A 24,480-nucleotide genomic window follows, 5' to 3' on the forward strand; every position below is an offset into this window, starting at 1 on the left:
ACTGTTCCTTCTTTCCAGCTGCTCAGTACTGTTCCTTCTTTCCAGCTGCTCAGTACTGTTCCTTCTTTCCAAGTGTAGACTTCCCTCCAGATTCTGCCTGCTCTTCATATCTCTCCAGTGTTTTCAGGCAGGAATTTTTTTTATATTTTCTCTAAGGTTTATAATTGTTAACTGCACGAAGATTATCCCAATAAGACATACTCTGCCATTTCTCAAAGTGGATGTATTGTATATTCTTTTTTAATTTTATACAAATGGCAGCATACCAATATTTATCTTGCTTTTTAAACTAAATATATAATGGAGATTGTTTTCTTTTCAATGTATATAATTATGCCTTTTTTTAATTGTATAATTATCCACTGTATGGGTATACTCTTCAACAACTTCCACTGTTGGTGGACACTTGATTTGTTCCCATTTTTTGCTATTTAAATATTATGTACCCTTGAACATAAGGCATTTTGTGTATGTGCAAGCATTTTTGGATTAATTCTTAGAAGTAGAATTGTCAGATTGGCCTACATAAAGATGGCTATGATTTATACATTCAGCAACATTGGGTAAGAATGCCAGTTTTCTCCCCACACACTAACCAACGCAGTATTAAAATTTTTGTCCCATCTGTCTATTTTTACAAATGACTTTTAGTTTTAATTTGCTTTCCTCTTAAGAGACTAGTTAAGCATCTTTTAGTATATTTAAAGGCCATTTACATTTTTTATGAACTTCCTTTATATGTTCTTTGCCCGTTTTTCTTCTGAGATTTTGAGTTTTTTACTTGTAAGAACTTTTCAGAATATATTAAATATATTCTTACATCACTCATCATTAGGGAAATACAAATGAGATACCACTTCACTCCTGTCAGAATGGCTAAAATTAACAACTCAGGAAACAACAGGTGTTGCCAAGGATGTGGAGAAAAGGGAACCCTCTTGCACTGTTGGTGGAAATGGAAACTGTTGCAGCCACTCTGGAAAACAGCATGAAGTTTCCTTGAAAAGTTAAAAATAGAACTAGACTACAATCCAGCAATTTTTCTACTAGGTGTTTACCCAAAGGGTACAGAAATACTGATCTGAAGGGATACATGCACCCCAATGTCTATAGTAGCATTATCAGCAATACCCAAATAATGGAAAGAACCCAAATGTCCATTGACTGATGAATGGTTATGGAAGTTGTATATATATACAATGGACTATAACTCAGCCATAGAAAGAATGAAATTTTACCATTTGAAATGACATGGATGGAGCTAGAGTATGATGCTAAACGAAATAAGTCCATCAGACAAAGACAAATACCATATGATTTCTCGCATGTGGAAATTAAGGAACAAGACAAATGAATCTGGGTGGGGAAAGGTGGGAAAAGAGGAAAAGGCAAACCATAAAACAGACTTTTAACTGTAGAGAACAAAGGGTTACTGGCGGGAGAGGTGGCCGGGGGATGGGCTAAATGGGTGATGGTTATTAAGGAAGGCACTTGTTATGATGGTCACTGGGTGTTCTAATGAAGCTCTTCTCAATTTCAAGATTTAATTTTTTCTCCTGTATTTCCTCCTAGTGTTTTTTTCTGTTGTTGTTGTTTATTATGTTTGAATTTTTTATCTATCTGAATCTAAAATTTATCTTGGGAGGAAGAACGTAGAAACAATGCAACCTTTAAAAAATTTTTTTTGACAAATGCCTTTTGTGTACTTTATATTCTCCAGCATAAGAAAATATCTAAAATATTTATATTCACACCTGTTGATTCATAATTTATGGTTTCTGCTTTCAGTATCATGCTTAGGCTTTCTCCACCCTCCAAATTATACCTCTATTTTATTTTTGCTATTAATGATATTTTTTATATTTAAATCTTCAATGAACCTAAAAGTATTTTGACATATGGTGAGTTGGCACCAAACTTATTTTCTATCCAGTTAACTAGACTGTTGTTCTGCTGCCATTCATTGAATCATTTTGTCACAAATTTCAACTGCTACCTTTAAAATTTTCAGATTTGTATATATGGAACTGTTTCTTCTCTTTTATTTCATTGATTGCCCAGGTTCCTTGTACTGATACCAGACTGTCAATTACTTGAAAAATAAAAATGGCAAGACAAATAAAAATAAAACAAGGAACACTTGTTTTAAAAGATTCTGCAATGTCTTATAAATCTAAAATATTTTTTGGCTGTTATTATATTTTCCGAAGAGTGCTTTAAACTCAAATGTAAAGTAGTTTTTAAAGTGTGAATTAATTTGGGGAGAACTAACATCTTTACATTTAATAATCTCGTTCAGGGGGTGCCTGGGTGGCTCAGTCAGTTAAGCGTTGGACTTCAGCTCAGGCCATGATCTCACTGCTCGTGGGTTTGAGCCCCCCATCAGGCTCTGTGCTGACAGCTCAGAGCCTGGAACCTGCTTCGGATTCTGTGTCTCCCTCTCTCTCTGCCTTCCTTCACTCACACTCTCTCTCTCATAAATAAACATTTTTTTATTGTTTTAATTTTGTTTATGTTTACTTACTGTTTGAGAGAGAGAGACAGAGTGTGAGTGGGTGAGGGGCAGAGAGAGAGGGAGACACAAAATCCGAAGCAGGCTTCAGGCTCTCAGCTGTCAGCACAGAGCCCGACACGGGGCTCAAACCCATGAACCATGAGATCATGACCTGGGCCGAGGTCAGATGCTTAACCAACTAGCCACCCAGGTGCCCCCATAAATAAACATTTAAAAAAATTTTTTTTAAATCTCATTCAGGAACATGGTATATTTTTGTATTTGTTTATGTTTTATGTTTCTCTGTTGATTTTTGTAATTTGTAACCATAGTATCTGCAGTGTATACCATTATGTAATATGTGATTCTATACTTTAAAAAAGAATAGTTGCTAAGAAAGTACATTTTCAGAGTTCTTATCACAAGGAGAAAAGTTTTTTCATGTTTTCTTCTTTTTGTTTATCTCCATGAAAAGATGGATGTTAGCTGAATCTATTGTAATGATTTTATAATACATATAAATCCAACTATCATGTTGCATGCTTTAAACTTATACTGTAAATATATTCAAATAATTCTCAATAAGACTGGCAAAATTTTTAATAATTAAAAAATTAATTTTTTAAAATTGAAGAGTTGAAAGATATAAAGTAAGATTTTACATGGTTATCTCTGCTCAAATGATAGGTGATTTGGGGGTTTGTTTTCTTGGTGCTTGCCTGTTTTTTCAAAAGTTTAATATTTAAGCATATATAACTTTCTTGTCATTGGAAAGTCGCAATTCCAGAACAGTAATATGAAATGTTTTATGTACAGTGATATATAAAGTACATATAAATACTTCTTTAAAAAATTTTTTTTTTTACTTTTTAAATTTAAGAGAGAGTGCAAGCAGGGGAGGGGCAGAGAGAGAGGGAGACAGGGAACCCAAAGCAGGCTCCAAATGGTCAGCACAAAGCCTGATGTGGGGCTTGAACTCATGAACCGCGAGATCATGACCTGAGCTGAAGTCTGACACTTAACCAACTGAACTACCCACTTGCACCATATAAAGACTTCTAATGCGAAAAATAAATTTATATTCACAAATACCATCTGAAAATAAAAATCATTTCAAGCTTTTTATCCAAAAGAAAACAATTATAACTTTAATTGTTCATAATAATTTTAAATTCCAGACTGTATAATTATAGGTGATGTCAAAAGCTGAGAAAATAATATTTCTATTAGTTTTTCTCTTAAGCAGCAGTGGAGTTTTTAGGTGAATATTCAATAACTTAAATAATATAGAGTTGGGTTTTTGGTTGGCCATCAGCTGATGGTTTAATTAACATCTAATACATTCTAATATGTCTGGTAAGCTTCAGGTTAATATGGAATATAGTGACACATACTTTTTTACCATAATCTCTTTACAGTGTAGATTTTCAGAAAAGGTGACTAAAGAAGAAAAAGAAAATAATTTTGAAGTTTGCAAAAGGTCTGTAACATTTTAATTATGTAACTTTAAAATAGTCATATAATTTGTGTTTTGAGTGTGTTTTTCATTCTCTGCTCTATGTACTTGGGCTACTATGCTGTAAGCCATACATGGGTATTATTAAATTGGCGTATCATGTATACCTAGATGTCAGCGGTAACGTAAGTTACCTTAAAGCTGTCACAAAGATTTTTGAGCCATTAAAATATTTTTTAAGAAGGAATAAAGAATAGTGATAAAAGAAAAAAAGAATGTGTACAAGACCTGTGAAGGTAAAAGTAGGTGAAATCAGATGAATATTGCAGTTTGCAAGTATCTGACATGGTTGTGGTCGTGAGTACTGCAAATTTCAGTACACTCACTAAGAATATATGCAAATACAAAACTTCGAGTTGAAAGATACCTTGGGGATCACCTGATCCATCCTGCACTCCCATTTTGCTGTCGAGGCAAGGTACTCTCAAATCAGGTGACAAATGTGTTCAAGTCCTTTTATGTTAAGATCGTAGTTTTCCCAGTGTGATCCTTACAGCATCAGCATCTGGGAGTGAGTCAGAAATGCAGATTATTTGGTCCCATCCCTGATCTGCTAAATCAGAAACTGGAGATGGAGCCCATCAATCTGTGTTTCATCCACGCCTCTGGCTGGTCCTAATATGTGCTCAAGTTTGAGACCCATTGTATAAAGGAAAAGTCAGGTAAGAATTAGATTGGCACAGAAACCCAATACAATTCATGACCATTTGAAAATTTTAAAAGGAAAAAATGACAGAGTTAACTTTTTTATTCTATTGGAAGCATTTTGCTTATAAACTAAATAGTGTCGTTACAGCCTGCAGAGTTTTAATCATCATTTTGGATCTACCATAATGACTAGGAATGTGACATTGAAGTCACTACATTACCCTGGGCTTCAGTCATCCAATCAAAAACAAAAGATTTTAACTAGATCATCTCTTCCATCTGTAAAATTCTTTAATTCTTATTTGTTTATTCTATGTTATTGCTTTTGTTTTGAGGGAGGTTATTATTGATTGTACATACTAATGATGTTCCAAGTTGCAAAGAGAAGTGAGTATCTTTATTTTCTGTGTAATTTTTAAGCCCCGTCAATGCCAGCAAGTTTCAACTGTTGTTAAGTGTGGGACCCTCTTCCATTTTTATTCTCCACTGGTCCAGGGAACCCCAGCTGAAAAAGCTTATTAGAATTGTTTTTAAGGTAAAATATTATATTATCTGAGTGATCTTTCTCCTGAAAACTAATTTCCTTATTTATTAGTTATCTGTTAGTCGGCTTTGAGATACTTTCTACTCTCCCCCCTACTTAAGTTCTTTCTTTTTCTAGGTAAGCGAAACTCCAGAAAACTCTTAGGTTTTTCTAAAACTGGTTTTTATAGGATCTCACATATTAAAATATAGTTTTAGGTTTTTTTAACTTTTTAATGTTTCTTTATATTTGAGAGAGAGACAGAGAGTGAACAGGCAAGGGGCAGAGAGAGTGGGAGACACAGAACTCGAAGTGGGTTCCAGCCTCCGCCTGGAACTATCAGCACAGAGCCCGACAGAGGGCTTGAACTCAAACTGCAAGATCATGACCTGAGCCTACGTCAGATACTTAACTGACTGAGTCACCCAGCTGCCCCTAGTTGAAACTGTTTAAATCAGCAACTAAGAGCAGTAAATTTTTTATACCTTCTTCCCAAAGGACGCTCTCAAGTACACGTATACATTTATTAAATATACTTATCTCAAAGAATAATTTATAACTCTTATTTTTTTCACTGTACTGTCAATAGAATAATTGGGTAGTCTTTTCTGTTAGAATCCTAGCTCAATGCCTCCTTGGACATTTTGTCTGGCATGATCAGAAGTATTCTGCTCTAGTTTTAACCCAACCACCTTACTCCTGTCCCTACCCTGGCTGTTTAACAAGTGTTGGTTTTCTACGTAAGAAGGCAGGAACGCTTATTGAAAATACCAAAGAATCTTAGTACAGTAACAGTATACAGCATGATATATGGCATATACATAGTGGTAGGTTGTATTTCCACTCGATTACTTTAATGTTTTTAGAGTAAATTTAAATTCTGATTTTGGTTTTTCTGCTCATACAGCAAAGATTCTAAAACTTCAGAGATTATGGTTGGTGAATGTCAGTTATCAGTGGCCCCAAAACCTCTGTGCTTTTCAGTGCCACCTTTGAATCTAAGTGCTCCTCAAGAAGACATATTACTGAAGCCCTGGATGAATGGTACTATTTTATTAATAAAATTCTGTTGGCTTTTTGATAATATAGAAATTGTATGGGAGATTTCTTTTTACCAAAAACAAAAAAGGTTAAAAAAATCAAAACCAGCCTGGAATATGTTAAAATTGGAAAGTTTGTATACCTTTCCTTAAACTTTTGATGGAATAATTTCTTAAATACCTCTAATTATGTGATAGTTATAGTATAAATAAATTATAGGTTATACCTAAAATATTCATGTTTTAGTTGAATATTTTAGAGTTATAATGTATTTTAGAATTTGTATAAGTATTTTTGAAAATCCATAAAGCTTTTGAACAAAACAAGCTAGATTGAAGAATGAATTTGGAAACAATAAAATTTCTTTGCATAGCTCACACCTAACTCTTCAGTCCCTTCCTGTCGTTGACTCCATGCTTCCTTTGTCATGTACCACAACAGCATGCCCAGATGATCATGTGTTTTATCTTAAAAGGTCTGAACAGGGGTGCCTGGGTGGCTTAGTCAGTTAAGTGTCCGACTTCAGCTCAGGTCATGATCTCACGGTTCATGGGTTCGAGCCCCGCATCGGCTCTGTTTTGACAGCTAGCTCAGAGCCTGGAGCCTGCTTCAGATTCTGTGTCTCCATCTCTCTCTGACCCTCCCCTGCTCATGCTGTCTCTCTCTCTCTCTCAAAAATAAATAAAATATTTAAAAAAAAAAAAAAAGGCCTGAACAGATTTTATAATGGAAATTACAGCAAAACTATGCAGCAGAAATTTCAGCTTGTTCCACATTCTGTCTGAATGCTGCCAAGTAAAAAATGAAATTATTTAAAATAAACAAAATAATTATCTTTGGAAAAAAAACATTTCCAAATGCCCAAATTCTCATTTTAAAGGACCAACATGAAAGAATAAGATGCCTGGTATATTAGTCAGCTCAAGCAGCCATAATACAATAGCACAGACTAGGTGGCCTGTACAACAGAAATGTATTTCACACAGTCCTGGAGGCTAGAAGTCTTAAGATCAAGGTTCTGGCAGAGTTTCATTTCCAGCTGTCTTCCTGGCTTACAGACGGATGCCTTCTCACTGAGTCCTCACATGGCTTTTCCCTGGTGCATGTGCTCTCTGCTGTCTCTTCTTATAAGGGCACTAATTCCATCCGCTCAGGGTCTCTTCCTTATGACCCCATTTAACCTCAGTTAGTTCTGTTAAAGACTCTGTCTTCAAATAAAGTCATATTGGGGTTTAGGGCTTGAATATACGAATTTGTGGGGTTCATTTCATAACACCTATGTTTGTCAGTAATTTTCTTTCCTTAGAAATTTTAATTGTCTATCATATTTGTTTAACATGGAGACTGTCATTTGAATGCAGTGTTCAGTGCTGCTGTATAAGGCTTTTAAGAAAGTATCTTCAGCCTAAAATGAGTTTAAAATTTTACATTTAGGCTCCTACTTAGGGAGCACCAAAGATGTAAATCATTTTTTATTTCATAGGAATGCATCATGGCAGCACAGCCTATGAACCGGGTCTGAGTAGTCCATAGTGATACTTTAAAGCAGATAGTAGTGGTCATGTGTTTCATTATTATGAAAGGAAGAAGCAGTAACATACTGGTATTTGATGTGATTCTTAATCATTTCTAGATTTCAGATTTCCAGGAAAACATTCTCTCTTAAAGCTACAGAATCCTGAAACTTGTGAAATATTTAAGAGGGAAAAAAATGCAGGGGTAAGTCCCCCATTGAAAAAATATAATAATAATCTTATAAAGCACATATTTTGGTTTTATTTCCCTATTATTTGTTAAGCACGTCTGAACATTTACAGAGTTTGAATGGCAGTTGGTGATAAGAAGCAGAAAATGAGTAGTAACTCAGAGGATATTCACATGTAATTAAGAAGTTGAAAGCAGAAGGCTGGGCAGGCGGGGTGGAGAGGGGATATCCAAAACAGAAAATACAGGATGAAGAGTTCCCGATGATAGAAGAGAAAGCTAGTGATTGAAAGCTGTTTATAGGAAAAGTTTGTTGTATATATTTTGAATGTGTCATTTCTCTATTAATCAGAAAAGCTAAGGAAAATTTGAGTCTAAATAAATGCATCTGAAATATGGTACATATATCTAAATAGAACTAACTTTTTTATAAAAACAAAAGGGGCAAATATGTGAGAAAGGGGGGGAATGTATAAAGTTTTTTAAAAACATTGAAAGTAAAACAGTATAGTAACTTTCATGGAAAATTTGTAAAATATTGCAAGAAGTCAGACAAACCACTTTGAATTGCTTTTCTTTCCATTGTTTTTGAAAATAAAATTAAGTTGGAGTTGTTTTTTTTTTATCAAGTCAGCAAGCAATTTGTCTTGGTACTGTTTTGGGTATATAATATTCCTGGTTCCTTCAAATGCTTTCTTACTTGATTATGGTGGCTTTTACAATTAACACAGAAAGAGAATTTATCTAATTTTCTAGGTGTTCCAGAAGCCCCTAGGGTTGATGCTACCCCATAGATACTGCAAATTTCATTTTAATACATTACGTGGCTGTGAGCGATCACAATGCAAGTTTGCTCATGTGCCTGAGCAAGGAGATGAAAAGGTAAAAATATGTAAAGTCTTTGAAGTAGAGATTGTTTTCAGATTATCTCAGGCATGTGTTTTAATTCAGATTTTCATTGACTTCTAATAGCATAGGTTTGCCTGGTTTTGTGCTTTAAGTAAATCATACAGTCTATTCTTTTGTTTCTGGCTTCTTTCTGTTCAAAGTTTTTGAGATTCATCTGTATTTTTTTATTTAATTATAAATATTTCTCATTGCTGTATAATATTGAATATTTTATTTTGTTGAGTATATCAAAACTTATTTTTTTTTTAAATATTTTTTATTTATTTCTAGGAGAGAGAGAGAGCATGAGCAGGGGAGGGTCAGAGAGAGAGGGAGTCACAGACTGAAACAGGCTCCAGGCTCTGAGCTGGCCGTCAGCACCGAGCCCGACGCGGGGCTCGAACCCACGAACCGCGAGATCATGACCTAAGCGAAAGTCGGACGCTTAACCGACTAAGCCACCCAGGCGCCCCTATCAAAACTTATTTTATTGATAAATATTACTTTTGATTCATTTGATTTCTCAACTTGGAAATTACAGTAGTGATGTTATCAGTGTTCTTCTGTGTGTCTTTTGGTGAATATATGTGCACTTTCTGATGGGTTATACTTAAAACTGGAATTGCTGGGTCATAGGATCCCAGTTACACTGTCACCAGCAATGTCTGAGAGTTCTGCTTGCTTCATAGCGTTACCAGCTCTTGGTATTTAATTTTAGCCATTCTGGTGAGTGGGTAGTGATGTCTTCCCTGATGATTGACGAAGCTGAGCATCTTTCAGAATCGTTATTGGACACTTGGATACACTCTTTTTGGAAATCTCTAAATATTTTGCCTATATTCTATGGGACTACCTTTTTCTTATCCACCTTAAGAATTCTTTGTATATTCTGGGTATAAGTTCTTTATTGGGTATGTGTATAGCAGATAACTTTTACTACTGTACAGATTGCCTTTTCACCCTCTTAAGATGTCTTTTGATAAAGAGAATTTCTTAACTTTTACATAGTCCAATTCTGTCAATTTTTTTATGGTGTTAACTTTTTGCATCCTGTTGAAGAAATCTTTGCCAAGATCGTGAAGATGTTCTCTTATAGTGTTTCCTTTAAAAGGTCTGTTGTTTTATCTTTGCATTTAGAACACTAAGCCACCTGGAATTGATTTTTGGTTTTGATGTGAAAAAAAGGTCAAGATAAATATTTTTTCCCATGTGGGTCCCTACGTGACCCACACCATTTACTTAAAAAGACCATCCTCTCCCCCATTGAACTTCAGGGTCACCATGTCATAAATCAGCTAATTATATATGAGTGGGTCTATTTTTAGGCTCTCTGTTCTAATCCATTGGTCAGTGTGTTTATCCTTGAACTAGTAAGTAGCTTTTTTTAAAATGACCTAAATAAGGTTGTTGTTTTTTTTTTTTTTGATTATTCAGGGATTTCCTTCCCTCCCTAATTGCTTGCTAATTTTGCTATTTCCTTGACTATTCCTTTGTCAGAACATCTGTAAAACTAGGTTTTTATCGTGAATTCAGTATACATTTCAGATCTGTGAGTTAATCAAGTCAGGTTTTTTATTCCATTGCTTTAAGTTCACTTTAAAAAATAAGCAAAAAGATAGCGTTGAAATTTGTGTCTTTTTTATGAAATACAAAAAGGTAATGTTATGTTTTTTATTATTTGTAGGTTTGTATGGATGTGTTTAGGAAATATATAAGCATCAACGAGCTGTGTTTGCTACAACGTGCAGGTATGAGACAATGGGGTGATTACTATAAATTCAAGAATGTGAGCGTTTCAAACAATGTGCAATTGTATCTTATAGTTTGAAAGTAAATTCAGTACTTGTAAGTATGAAAACTGAATGCTTTAGAGAGTGGCTCTGCTGGTGTTATAAAGGATTAAAAGTAAGTGCGGCATTTTGGTTACTTTTAAAAAATTATAATCTACCTAAGCACTATAATTTTCTAACACTAATATTTGCATGATGTAGATTGAAATTATATGTATATGTGTAAGACAAAAAAAATGTTGATAATTGGCTTAAAATCTTTCTGAAGGGATGTTTCAGAAACCAGATCTTCCCTACGTCTTTACCCTTCTCTTTTAACACTTACCCCTTGAGCCTGATGTACCATCCATACTGAGTTCTGTTCAATTTCCTTAGCAGGACAGGCTGTGTTATAATATCCGAGCCGCAGCTGTCCCTGCTCTCTATCTGGGATGCCTTTCTTTCATCCCCCTTGCCCACAGCAAAGACCTCTTTATCGCTCAAGTTTTAGTCATAGGAAATAGGCGTACCTCCTCTATCAGCCCTTATCTGAGTCTACTGCCTCACCCCATTCTGTCACCATCTCCCCCTACTACACTGTGAGCCTCAAGAGGAAGGGATCAAGCTTATTTATATTTGTCACCCTGACACAGTCACCCAAGCCACATAGTATCATGGTAAGAGAGCGTGTTAGCTGAATATTCATCAGCTTGAAGTCTCATTTGGTTAAAAACAAAATTTCTGACAAGTTTATTATTTGTCTTGCTGGTGATATCCTCTCCCCAACTATTAGAGGGAGCGTCTGAGGGAACTGCTGTGACTTGACTTAACCATACACTAAGGAGGAAGTAGGCAAGAGAGAAGTAATAGCCTGTATAGAGAACATACCCATCACCGAGGCATTGATGAACAGAAGCTACATGGTTAGATGCCGATGAACATTTATAATCCAGAAATAATTCCATAGCATGAGATGAAGAAGAAAAGAGGATGACATGGAAAAAAAAAAAGAAAACTCCCAAAATTGTAATTCTGGTTGTGTAAACATCTAGTGTATCAGGAGAAATATATTTGAATTTAGTTTTAAAACAACAAATATAGGGGTGGGCAGCAGAGTCTGTGTGCAGACGAGGTGGAGGAGGTGCTGGGCGACTGCTTCCTGCGCCCTCTCCTCTCCCCCACTCCCCTGCCTGAGCCAGTGCCCAGCGGCGTAGAGCCAAGGTAGGACCCAGAGCAGAGCGATGGCCCAGAACACGCTGTCCTCGGCTTCTGTTGGGCGGACATTGGCAAGTTTGACAAGAACAGATTCGTGGACAAGCAGGACGAGGCGGCGGTGCCCAAGCCAAGCCTGGCCCCTGGCGAGGTGGACGGCCTTCTGCGGCAAGGGGGCATGCTTCGGGCATTCCATGCAGGCTTGCACAACTCTCCCGTCAACACCAAGAATCAGACCGTGAAGGAACGGGCCCAAGACGTGGTGCTGACAGTGCTTACAAGTTTTAAGAGCAGTGAAATTGAGCAGGCTGTGCAGTCACTGGACAGAAGTGGCATTGACTTGCTAATGAAGTACATTTATTAAGAGTTTGAGAAGGCCCCAGAAAACAGCAGTGCATTGTTACCCCAGTGGCATGACAGGGCATTAGCAGTAGGAGGACTAGGCTCCATTATGAGTTCTTAAAGCAAGAGAGACTTGGGGAAAAAAAAAAAAGTCTCATGTTACCTTGAGGAGAATTTTGGATGCACAGGCTGATGAAGAAAGGATTGACAATGGACCATCTTCCTAGGAAATCCCAGCTAAACTATTTCAGGACATGCATCCACTGATGTGTATTTTATTTTCAAGGTGGAGGGAGAAATCATGTTTCCCAAATCCATTGGAGGACCTGATAGTCTATGCCTTTGTCCAAAAGTAACACAGAACTGACGTCATAACTGTCTCCTGGAGTGGCTGACACGTGTTGGCCAGGTGTACCTGTGTGCTCTGCTTACTTAAAATGGGGGAGAGCCGATCGAAGCAGGTACAGATCCAAGGGCTGTGGTAGAAGGGAGAGCTTGTTTTTTTGAAGTAGTAAAACTTCAAGGATTTGCACAGACATCCCTGGGAAGATGGAGCTCTCTTGGGTTCAGTGTCAAGTGTGTGCTACATCAATAAAGCTCTTGGCTTATTAGTATGTGAAAAATAATAATTAATTAAAATAAAACAACAAATACAGAAAACAAAAATAAAGACCTGTAATGAAGAATAAATGCAGGAAGTTGGTAAGAACCTATGGGAATTATGTTTGGTGTGAAAACAGAAACTTAGATCAGTAGAACAGAACAGATAGCTCAGAGTAGAACCAATACTACATATAAAGAGTTTTAATATTTGGGAAAGGAAGACTCATTTAATGAATATGTTAGGATAACTAGATAGCAATTTAGGAAGAGAAATCAATCGAATACCACAGGTATAAGGTACGGGTCTAATTGCTCTGGTGCACTAAGGGAAATATGAAGTAGGTAAGAATCCCATCCCCTATTTATCAATAGGTCCTCTTTGACATGTTTTATACTTGACTTTACACATAAAATTCTCTTTCCAGAAGCTATTTTTGAATGTTTTACTTAGAAATAATTACAAATTTCCAGAAAATTACAACACTTAAAATAATACAAAGAATACCCACATATCCTTACTTTATTGTTTGCACTCATTCACTCTTTCTCCCTCTCCCTCTGTCTATATATGCATGTGTGCATGTGTGTGGTATACATGCGCACACATTTTTTCCCTATACCATTCAAAAGTAAGTTACATGTATCATGGCTTTTTACTCCTAAATACTTCAGTATTTATTTCCTAAAAATAAGATATCCTCTTATATAATCATGGCACAGTTATCAACATCAGTAAATTTAGCATGGGTAGAATACTTTTGTCTAATCTACATTTGTATTCAAATTTTGTCAGTTAACCCAATAATATTATCATATCATTTTCCCCTCCAGATCAGGATCAGTCATTACATTTAGTTGTTGTGTCTCTTTATCCTTCTTTATTCTAGAACATTGCCATTGTCTGTCTTTGATGCGCGGCTGCACATGTGTGCGTGTGCGTGTGTGTGTGTGTGTGTTTGTGTGTGTGTATCTGTCTTCCCACCTAGATAACAACTGCACTGGCAGAATCTATCTGATACACCTGTTTTAGAACTCTAGGGTCTATTGAAGGTTTACAGCTTCTGTGAGAAGACTTGAGGGATAAATTGGGGTTAATTTCAGTCAATTTCAGCTCTTAGCGCAGTAACAACTGCCCATGCCTCATCCCCAGCCATGTGACGGGCAGCCCTGCATGTCTTCCTGGAGTAGTTTGCACACAGCCTGTGAGAGCCAGGTGGGCAAAAAAGATGCTGTCCCTCAAATGTAAGGGATCTGCACTCAGATTATTGATTACTGCCTCTGCTCACAGAGGTGCACAGAGATGGGCAGCTGTTATTGTTGCACTTTTCCCCATTGTTGCAAGTCCCACTCCTTCCTGCTAAAGTGACTTCCAAAGGGCTTAAAGAGTGAGCAACCTTTTTTGTTTTTTAATCCTCCCTTTCATTTTTCTCTTTTTTCCCTTATGGGAACCATTAGAGACTAGGATATGCAAAAACAACTGCATCCGTTTATGGAGAAAACTAAAAAGTGACTATGCATGGGAAAGGCTCAGAAAAGACCTGAGTATACCTTAAGTTCACACTTCAGGCTAATCCTCACCACAGAGCATACATCAATCAAAAAACAAAAGCAGTAAACAAAAATAACAACAACAAAAAAGCAAACCTAGAGAAGGGGGAGAATCTGAGCTCTGTAGTTACCACATTATCAAATTCAAATGCCCACTTTTCAATAAAAATCACAAGATATGGAAAGAAATAGGAAAAGTACAACCCACTCAAAAGAAAAAATAAATCAATAGAAACTATCCTGGTAAAAGATCTAATGGCAAATAAATGAGACAATGACCTCAAAATAACTGTGTTGAAGGTGTTTAAAATACTAACATAGATATAGAGAAAGTAGGGAAAATAATGTATGAAGAAAATGGAAATATCAATACAGAGAGAAACATAAAAAAAATATCTGGAGCAAAAAAGTACAATAATTGAAGTGAAAAATTCACTACAGAGATTCAAAGGAAGAGTTAAGCAGGCAAAAAATTCAGCAAGCTTGGACAATAGGACAATAGAAATTATTGAGACCAAGTGTGCCTGGGTGGATCAGTTGGTTAGGCATCCAGCTTTGGTTCAGGTCATGATCTCGCAGTTCATGTATTTGAGCCCCATGTCAGGCTCTGTTCTGATAGCTCAGAGCCTGGAGCTGCTTCAGATTCTGTGTTTTCCCCTCTCTCTGCACCTCCCCCATTCATGGTCTGTCTCTCTTTCTCTCGCAAAAATAAATACTAAAAAAATTTTTTTAATAAAAAATTTTAAAAAGAAATGACGGAGTCCAAAGAATAGAAAGAAGAAAGATGGGAAAAAAGTGAACACAGCCTCAGGGTCCGGTGCGACTCCATTAAATGGATCAATATACACGTTGTGGGAGTCCTAGAAGGAGAAGAGAGAAAAAGCAGCAGAAAGAGTATTTAAAAAAATAATGGCTGAAAACTTCCCAAATTTGATGAAAGTCATGAATATAACTATCCACAAAACCTCAACAAACTCCGAGTAAGATGAACTCAAAGAGGCCCACACCGAGATACTTTATAATCAAAGTTTCAAAAGACAAAGAATCTTGAAAGCAACAGAAGGGAAGCAGATTATCACATCCAAGAGATCCTCACTAAGATTATAAGCAAATTTCTCATTAGAAACTTAAGAGGCCAGAAGGCAGAGGGCCAATATATTCAAAGTGCTGAAAGAAAATTTCTGTCAACCAGGAACCTTATATCTAGCAAAACTGCTCTTCAAAAATAAGAGAGAAATTAAGATATTTCCATATAACCAAAAGCTGAGAGAGTTCCTGCCCTGTATGAAATGCTCAAGGGAGGCCTGCGTGGTGAAATGAAAGAACACAAGACAGTAGAGGTCATGTAGAGGAATAAGGATCTCAATAAAGGTATATACATGGGCAGTTGTAAAAGCTAGTTTGTAACTGCTCTTTTGTTTTCCGCATGATTAAAGAGACTAATAACATTTAAAGAAAAAATTATTGCAAAAACCACTATTATCCTAATTTGTTATGTAACTCCAAATTCTCTTTTCTATATAATTCAAGAGATCAATGCATATTATTTTATTTTTTAAAAATGTTTATTTTCGAGAGAGAGAGAGCACGTGCACACACAAGCAGTGAAGGGGCAGAAAGAGACACACACACAATCCAAAGCAGGCTCCAAGCTCTGAGCTGTTAGTGCAGAGCCTGACGCAGAGCTCAAACTCACAAACCATGAGATCATGACCTGAGTCAAAGTCCAACACTTAACTGACTTAGCCACCTAAGCGTGCCCCAAGAAACTAATGCAGTTTTAAAAATGATTTGATATTTTGGGAAACACAGTATATGAAAATGTAATTTTGTGACAACAACCTGAAAAGGGTGGGGATGGAGTGTAAAAGAGCAGATTTTTTTGTATGTGATAGAAATTAAGCTGATGTAAATTCATATTAGAGTGTTAATGACTTTAGGATGTTAAACATAACATAATTCCCGTGGTAATCACAAAGAAAATAACTAGATAATACACACAAAAAGATATGAAAAAGGAATTTAAAATGTTTAATACAAAATATGAACTAAACACAAAAGATGCAGGAAATAAGGAGCAAAAAAAGCTAGGAATATGCATGTACAAAACAAATAGCAAAATGACAAAAGTAAGTCTTTCTTTGTCAGCAATTACTTTTAAAGTAAATGAATTAAACTTTCCAATTAAAGGACAGAGATTAACAGAATAGATAAAAACACGTGGTCCAACTATATGCCATTTATAAGATATTTTTCATTTTATTTTATTTTTTTACAAGATATTCACTTTAGATCCAAAGACACAAATACTAACCAAAAGAGGGGATGGCCATACTAATATCAGACAAAAATAGACTAGTTCGGGGCGCCTGGGTGCTCAGTCAGCTGGGCAACCAACTTCAGCTCAGGTCATGATCTCACGACATGTGAGTTCAGTGTGAGTTCAAGCCCCGTGTTGGGCTCTGTGCTGGCAGCTTGGAGCCTGGAGCCTGCTTCTGATTCTGTGTCTCCCTCTTTCTCCGCCCCTCCCCTGTTCACGCTCTGTCTCTGTAATTAAATAAACATTTAAAAAATTTTTTTAAATAGACTTTAGTTCAAAAGAGGTTAAAAGAGACAAAGGACATTATATAGTAATAAAAGTTTCAATATGGTAAGAAGAGGGGCATGTGGGTGGCTCAGTCGGTTAAGCATCTGACTTCGGCTCAGGTCATGATCTCAAGGTTTGTGGTTTTGAGCCCCGTGTTGGGCTCTGTGCTGACAGCCAGCTCAGAGCCTGGAGCCTCTTTCAGATTCTGTGTCTCCCTCTCTCTCTGACCCTCCCCTGCTCACACTGTCTCTCTCTCTCTCTCTCTCAGAAATAAATAAAGTATTTAAAAATTTACAGTTTAGTAAGAAGATATAATAGTTATAAACATTTACACACCTAAAGGCAGATCATCAAAATATTTAAAGCAAAAGCTGACGGAATTAAAGAGAGAAATAGTTTTCCAATAATAGTTGAAGATTTCAGTATCCAATTCACAATAATGTATGGAGCAACCAGATAAAAGAGTCCTTGACACAATATACCAAATAGATCTAACAGACATATAGAGAATATTCTATCCAGTAACAGTAGCATAGACTATCATTTCATGAATACATAGGACATTTTCCAGGATAGACAATATGTTAGGCCACAAATTAAGTCTCAACAGATTTTGAAAGATATTATTGCTGCACAAAGTATATTCTATGACTACAATAGGATAAAATTAGAAATCAGTATCAGAAGGAACACTGGAAAATTCACAAAACTCTGGAAGTTGAACAGGTGTATCAAAAGAGAAATTAGAAAAAAACTTAAAGACAACTGAAAATGAAACAGAACATACCAAAACGTGTGGGATGCAGTGAAAGTGCTGCTAAGAAGGAAGTTTAAGGCTTTAAAGGCTTACACTAAGAAACAAGAAAAATCTCAGATCAACAATCTACCTTTACAACTTAAGAAACTAGAGGAAAAAAAATGTAACCCAAAGCTAGCAAAAGGAAGGAAATGATAAAACTTAGAGCAGAGATAAATGGAGTAGAGAAAAGAAAATGAGAAAATCAATGAAACTGAAAGTTGGTTCTTAAGAAAAACCAAAAAATGAACAAACCATTAGCTACATTGACTAAGAAAAAAGGAATATTCAGGATACTAAAATAAAAAATGAAAGATATTAATGATTCTACAGAAAATAAAAAACAATTATAAAAGAATACTAGGAATAATTGTACACAAAACTAGATGAACAAATTTCTGGAAACCCAAAACCTGCCAAGACTAAGTGATAAATAGAAAATCCAAATAGACCTATAACTAATAAGATTAAACCAGTAATCAAAAGTCTCCTGACATAATCTCTGCACCCAATGGCTTCATTTGTGAGTTTTGCCAGACATTTAAAAAAGAACTAATACTGACCTAGGTGGGTCAGTCAGTTAAGCATCTGACTTCAGCTCAGGTCATGATTTGGTTTGTGGGTTCTAGCCCTGCATCAGGCTGTCTGCTGTCAGCACAGAGCCCACTTCGGATCCCCTGTCTTCCTCTCTTTCTCTCTCTCTAAAAATAAATAAACCTTAAAAAAAAAAAAAAAAGAATTAATACCAGTTATTCTCAATCTTTCCCAAAAAGCTAAAGAAGAGGGAACACTTGCTTATTCATTCTATGACATTGAGTTAGTCATTATTTTGATACCAAAGCAAGGCAAAGACCCTACAAGAAAACTACAGATCAGTATCCCTTATGAAACACTGATAAAAAATTGTCAATAAAATACTATCAGACCAAAGTCAGCAGCACATTCAAAGGATTATACATCATGACCAAGTGGGATTTATTCTTGGAATTGCAAGGATAGTTCAACATAACAAAATCAATCAAAGTAATACACCATATTAAGAGAATGAAAGAGAGAAACCCATCTGACCATTTCAATTGATGCAGAAAAAGCATTTGGTAAAATTCAACATTCTTCCCTGATAAAAACACTCAAAAAACTAGGAATAAGAGGAAACCAATGTAATAAAACACTCAAAAAAACTAGGAATAAGAGGAAACCAATGTAATAAAAGCTGTACAAGTTTCTCCCACTATCTAAAAGTAAAGTGTTCTTATGAAACCTTTCATAAGAAGTGAAAATCCTCTTTAGCTTTCTCATTAGTGAAAATAGGTACAGATATACCTCAGAGATATTGTAAATTCTGTTCCAGACCACTACAATAAAATGAATATAGCAAAAAACGAGTGAAATGAATTTTTTTGTTTCCTAGTGCATATAAAATTTACATTTGTACTGTAGTCTGTTAAGTGTGCAATAGTAAAAAACAATGTATATATATACCTTAATTAAATTTTATTGCTAAAAAAAATTCTAACCATCATCTAAGCCCTCCATTAGTCCTAATCACTGATCACAGGTCACCACAACTGATGTAATAATGAAAGAGTTTGAAATATTTCAAGAATTACCAAAAGGTGTTACAGAGACATGAAATGAGCTAATGCTATTGGAAAAATGGTGCCAATAAGTTAACATACTTGATGTAGGGTTCCCATAAACCTTTAATTTATTTAAAAAAAAAAAAAAAGCAATATCTGCAAAGTATAGTAAAGCAAAGTATAATAAAACAAGGTTGGGGTACTAAGCTAGGACTTTCATAAAAGTAAAGTGGAAAAAGCAAACTTACAGAGAATGAGGGAAACCTGTATATAAAAAACCTACTGCAAAAATTATACTCAATGGGGAAAGACTGAAAAATCTTCCCCTTAAGATCAGGAGTGAAGGCAAGGATACTACTTTCATCACTTCTGTTTAATATAGAACTGGAAGTTCTACCCAGAGTGATTAGGCAAGGCAAGGAAATGAAATGCATCATTTTGGAAAGGAAGAAGTAAAATTATCTCTGCTTGCAGGTGATACGATCTTTTATGTAGACGCCCTAAAAATTCTGTACCAAAAAACACACACACACAGAGCCCTTTAAGAACTAAAATATGAATTCAGCAAAGTAGCAGGATCTAGAGTCAACATGCAAAAATCAGTTGCATTTCTTTTTTTTTTTTAATTTTTTTTTAATGTTTTATTTATTTCTAGGAGAGAGAGAGAGAGAGACAGCATGAGCAGGGGAGGGTCAGAGAGAGAGGGAGTCACAGACTGAAACAGGCTCTAGGCTCTGAGCTGGCAGTCAGCACAGAGCCTGACGCGGGGCTCAAACCCACGAACCGCAAGATCATGACCTAAGCGAAAGTCGGAAGCTTAACTGACTAAGCCACCCAGGCGCCCCAGATCAGTTGCATTTCTGTACACTGACAGCAATCTGAAAAAGAAACTATAAAACAATTCAATTACAATAACATGAAAAATAAAATATTTAGGAGTTAACCAAGGAAGTGAAACTTGTCTAATGAAATCTACAAAGTATTGCCAAAAGAAATTAAAGAAAACATAAACTAGTAGAAGCATATCCCATGTTCATGGACTGGAAGACTTAATATTGTTAAAATGTCAATAGTACCCAAAATGATGTACAAATTTAGCACAGTCCTATCAAAATCCCAATGACATTTGTTTGCAGAAATAAAAAACCTATCTATTATAAGGAATACCAAAACAATTTTTTTTATTTTTATTTCTTTAAGTTTTTAAAAAATTTACTATTTAAATTCAAATTAGTTAACATAGTATTGGTTTATTTGTATGCTATTGGTAGAGCTCTACTCTACTGGAGTAGAGCCCAGTGATTCATCACTTACATATAACATCCAGTGCTCATCCCAACAGGTGCTCTCCTTAATGCCCAATACCTCTTTAGCCCATCCACCCCCCAGCTCCTCTCCAGCAACCCTCAGATTGTTCTTTGTATTTAGGAGTCTCTTATGGTTTACTTCCCTCTTTGTTTTTATCTTATTTTTCTTTCCCTTCCTGTATGTTCATCTATTTTGTTTCCTAAATTCCACATATTGAAGAGCAATCTTGAAAAAGAATAAAACTGGAGGAATCATACTTCTGACTTGAAAACTTCCTACAAAGCTACAGTAATCAAGAACTGCAGTACTGACATAAAGACAGACATACAAACCAATGGAATAGAATAGAAAGCCCAAACATAAACCCTCGTGTATATAGTAAAATGATTTTAGACAGTGGTGCCAAGACTATTCAGTGGGGAAAGCATAGTTTTTTTCACTAAATGGTGCTGGGAATACTGGCTATCCAGCATGTAAAAGAATAAAATTAAACCCTCACCCAACACTATATGTAAAAATTAATTCAAAATGGATCAAAGACCTTAATGTAAGACCTACAAAAATATAGCTCTTGGAAGTCATAAGGACAAAAGCTCCACAGTATTGGTTTGTCAGTAATTTCTCAGATATGACACCAAAAACACAGACAATGAAAGAAAAATCGACAAATTGGACTTCATGAAAATTTTTAAAATTTGTGCATTAAAAGACAGTATCTAAAGAGTAAAACAGGAACCCACAGAATGGGAGAAAATATTGGCAAATCATATATCTAATATTAGATATTCTAAATTAATATCTAGAATATATAGAGAATTCCTAAACTCAACAGCAAAAAAGCAACCTGATTTGAAAAATAGGTAAAGTGCTTCAGTATACATTTTCCCCAAGGAGATGTACAAATGGCCAGTAAACACTAGGGAAAGGCACGTAAAACTTCATGTGACACCACCTCACACCCATTAGGGTGGTTACCATCAAATAAAAAAAGTGTTAGGATATAGAGAAATTGGAAATCTTGTGCACTGTTGGTGAGAATGTAAAATAGTACATACAGTGTGGAAAACAGTATGGCAGTTCTTCAAAACACTAAAAATAGAATTACCATATGATCCAGCAAGTCGTCTAGGTATATACACAAAAGAATTGACAGCATGGTCTCAAAAGATACTTGTATACCCATGTAAAATGTGGTATATACATACAGTAGAATATTATTCAGCCTTGAAAAGAAAGGAAATTCTAACACATGCTACAACATGGATGGATTAACCTTGAGGTCATTATGCTAAGTGAAGTCAGTCCATCACAAAGAGACAAATACTGTATGATTCTACTTACTCGACTTAGTTGGAGTTGTCAAAATCATAGAGATAGAAAGTAGAATGGTGGTTGCTGGGGGCTAGGAGGAGGTGGGAAGGGAGATTTATTGTTTAGTGAGTACAGAGTTTCAGTTTTATAAGATGAATTTCATGGAGATGGATGAACATTATGAATGTATTTAATACCACTGAATGGTACACTTAAAAATAATGAAGATGGTAAATGATATATTATGTGCATTTTATCACAATGAAAAATTGGGTGGGAGGAGGGGAAGCAGTCTAGTCAAAAGCTGTCAAAATTTTTAAACCTTTTTCACCTAACAGTTTAACCAGAAGAGATTATTTTAAAAAGAGAAGTTACATTAATGTTTTAAATTTTCAAAGTACTTCATGACAAAAGAAGGAGGGCTTCATGTCATTTAGTGGACTACTTAAACACTAACATAAGTTTTTCCATCTTAAAATTTACTTATTTTAAGAGAGAGTGCCCTTGTGCCTAAGAGTGGGGGAAAGGGCAGAGAGGAGAGAGAATCCCAAGAATCCTCAATCTCCTCTGACAGCACCGAGGCTGACACAGAACTCAATCCCACAAACTGTGAGATCATGACCAGAGCTGAAATCACAAGTCAGACACTTAACCAATTGAGCCACCAGGCACCCCTCTTTTTTTTAAACATGCAATTCCAGTTTTATTAATAAATGATAATAGCAGGCACTCTGAATTTCCCATGTTACCTGCTAAGAAGGCAACTATGCAGATACTGTGAAATGAACAGCAGGAAGAACTCCTCTGTAAGTGCCCAGGAAAAACAATTGTATATAAAGAAGCTTTAAGAAAAGCTGAATGTGGGGATGCCTGGGTGGCTCAGGCCACCCATTAAATGTCCGATTTTGGCTCAGGTCATGATTCTGTGGTTCGTGGGTTCGAACCCTGCATTGGTCTCTGTGTTCATGGCTCAGAGCCTGGAACTCCTTCAGATTTTGTCTCCCTCTCTCTTTCTCTGCCCTTCCCCCACTCACACTCTCTCTCTCTCTCTCTCTCTCTCTCTCTCTCTCTCTCTCAAAAATAAACATTAAAAAAAATATTTTAACCCTGAATGTTATTATGTTATTAAAGTTGTTAAAGATTATTGTAATTTCAACAATTATTATTTCTTACTATACTATTGAACTTTATCAGTAGTTATTGACTTCCCAAGCAGCACCAAGTAATCCGGATATTATAAGTATTTTGGGCAGAAATAATTACACAAAAGTAAAACCCAGATTAATTTTTATTAAGGCAGTTTCAGCTAAGGTATATAGATTTTAACCTATGAAATTTTGGTTTTGTTTTTTTTTTTTTTAATTTTTTTTTAATGTTTTATTTATTTCTAGGAGAGAGAGAGAGAGACAGCATGAGCAGGGGAGGGTCAGAGAGAGAGGGAGTCACAGATTGCAACAGGCTCCAGGCTCTGAGCCGGCAGTCAGCACAGAGCCCGACGCGGAGCTCGAACCCATGAACCGCGAGATCATGACCTAAGTGAAAGTCGGACACTTAACCGACTAAGCCACCCAGGCGCCCCTAACCTATGAAATTTTGGAATGGAGAAAAAATAATCAATGAAATGATCCCTAAAATTAATGGGGGAAATTAGAAATGATTTAAGTGTTGTATAGAAAACAGATTAAAGAATTGACATTAAGAAATTACTTTGTCAAAGGACATGAATCTGTACTTTTTAGTAGAATGTTGATAGTCATAAACTGGAAAAAAATTATCCTTACGATTAACATGTTGGTAAGTTAAAATAACAAGAAGAGATGTGTGTCAGAATAGTCTACATCCACCCCCAGATTATCCAATTTCTCATACGTGACTAGGCCAGGCCTGAAGCCTCCCTGAGAGCATGGCTTCCTCAAAGTTCATCATGATACCATGGTATATGAGGTCATTTCGACATATTTCTTGTGGTTAGCACGTGGAGTTAGCTACCAGTCTAGTGCCTAATATGCCTCGTTGATTTCAAATGTTAACTTTTGCTTTAATTTACTTTCATCAGATATTTCCGATATGGAAATGTACCTTTCAAGAAAATAAATTTATACTACTTGATCTTTAAATATAGAAAATTTGCCTAATTTAGGAAAGATAAGTATCTTAAAATCAGCACATGACTGTTATGTTTTGTTTGTTTTAGTAAACATGTTTATGGAATACTACAGAAAGTTTCCTCCAGGTATACACTTTGATTTGCAAGTGCTAAATGATCTTCTAAATTCTTTACTCAAACATTGTTTATTGAAAGAAGTATTTCAGGTAGTGAACCTCAGCATAATGGTTAAAATGCTGGTAAGTAACCTAAAAATATATACTTTTTAATTTGTACATGAATTTCTCTGTTATATTTCTTGTTTGTATAATTTGGCAGTTAAATTTCTGTTTGTTGAGGGATACAGAAATGCTGATGCATAGGAGCACATGTACCCCAATGTTCATAGCAGCACTCTCTACAATAGCTAAAACATGGAAAGAGCCTAAGTGTCCATCATTGGACGAATGTATCAAAAAGATGTGGTTTCTCTATACCGTGGAATACTACATGGCAATGAGAAA

The 24,480-nt window shown here is 35.8% G+C and overlaps 1 protein-coding gene and 1 pseudogene across 1 annotated transcript in view; both read left to right on the forward strand.

Moving 5' to 3' along the window:
- Positions 1–24,480, forward strand: part of TOPAZ1 (testis and ovary specific TOPAZ 1) — a 103,998-nt gene that overhangs the window by 26,954 nt on the left and 52,564 nt on the right. Inside the window, exons 7-12 of the mRNA XM_077754507.1 lie at positions 3,913–3,974; positions 6,089–6,225; positions 7,856–7,941; positions 8,683–8,808; positions 10,499–10,562; positions 24,065–24,216. Coding sequence (XP_077610633.1) covers positions 3,913–3,974; positions 6,089–6,225; positions 7,856–7,941; positions 8,683–8,808; positions 10,499–10,562; positions 24,065–24,216 — 627 coding nt within the window. The remainder of the gene's footprint in view (positions 1–3,912; positions 3,975–6,088; positions 6,226–7,855; positions 7,942–8,682; positions 8,809–10,498; positions 10,563–24,064; positions 24,217–24,480) is intronic.
- Positions 11,825–12,258, forward strand: LOC144223648 (actin-related protein 2/3 complex subunit 5-like protein pseudogene; annotated as a pseudogene).

This window comes from Crocuta crocuta, unplaced genomic scaffold (assembly GCF_008692635.1).
Source record: "Crocuta crocuta isolate KB4526 unplaced genomic scaffold, BGI_CrCroc_1.0 scaffold70, whole genome shotgun sequence".
NCBI classification, from domain to species: Eukaryota; Metazoa; Chordata; class Mammalia; order Carnivora; family Hyaenidae; genus Crocuta; species Crocuta crocuta.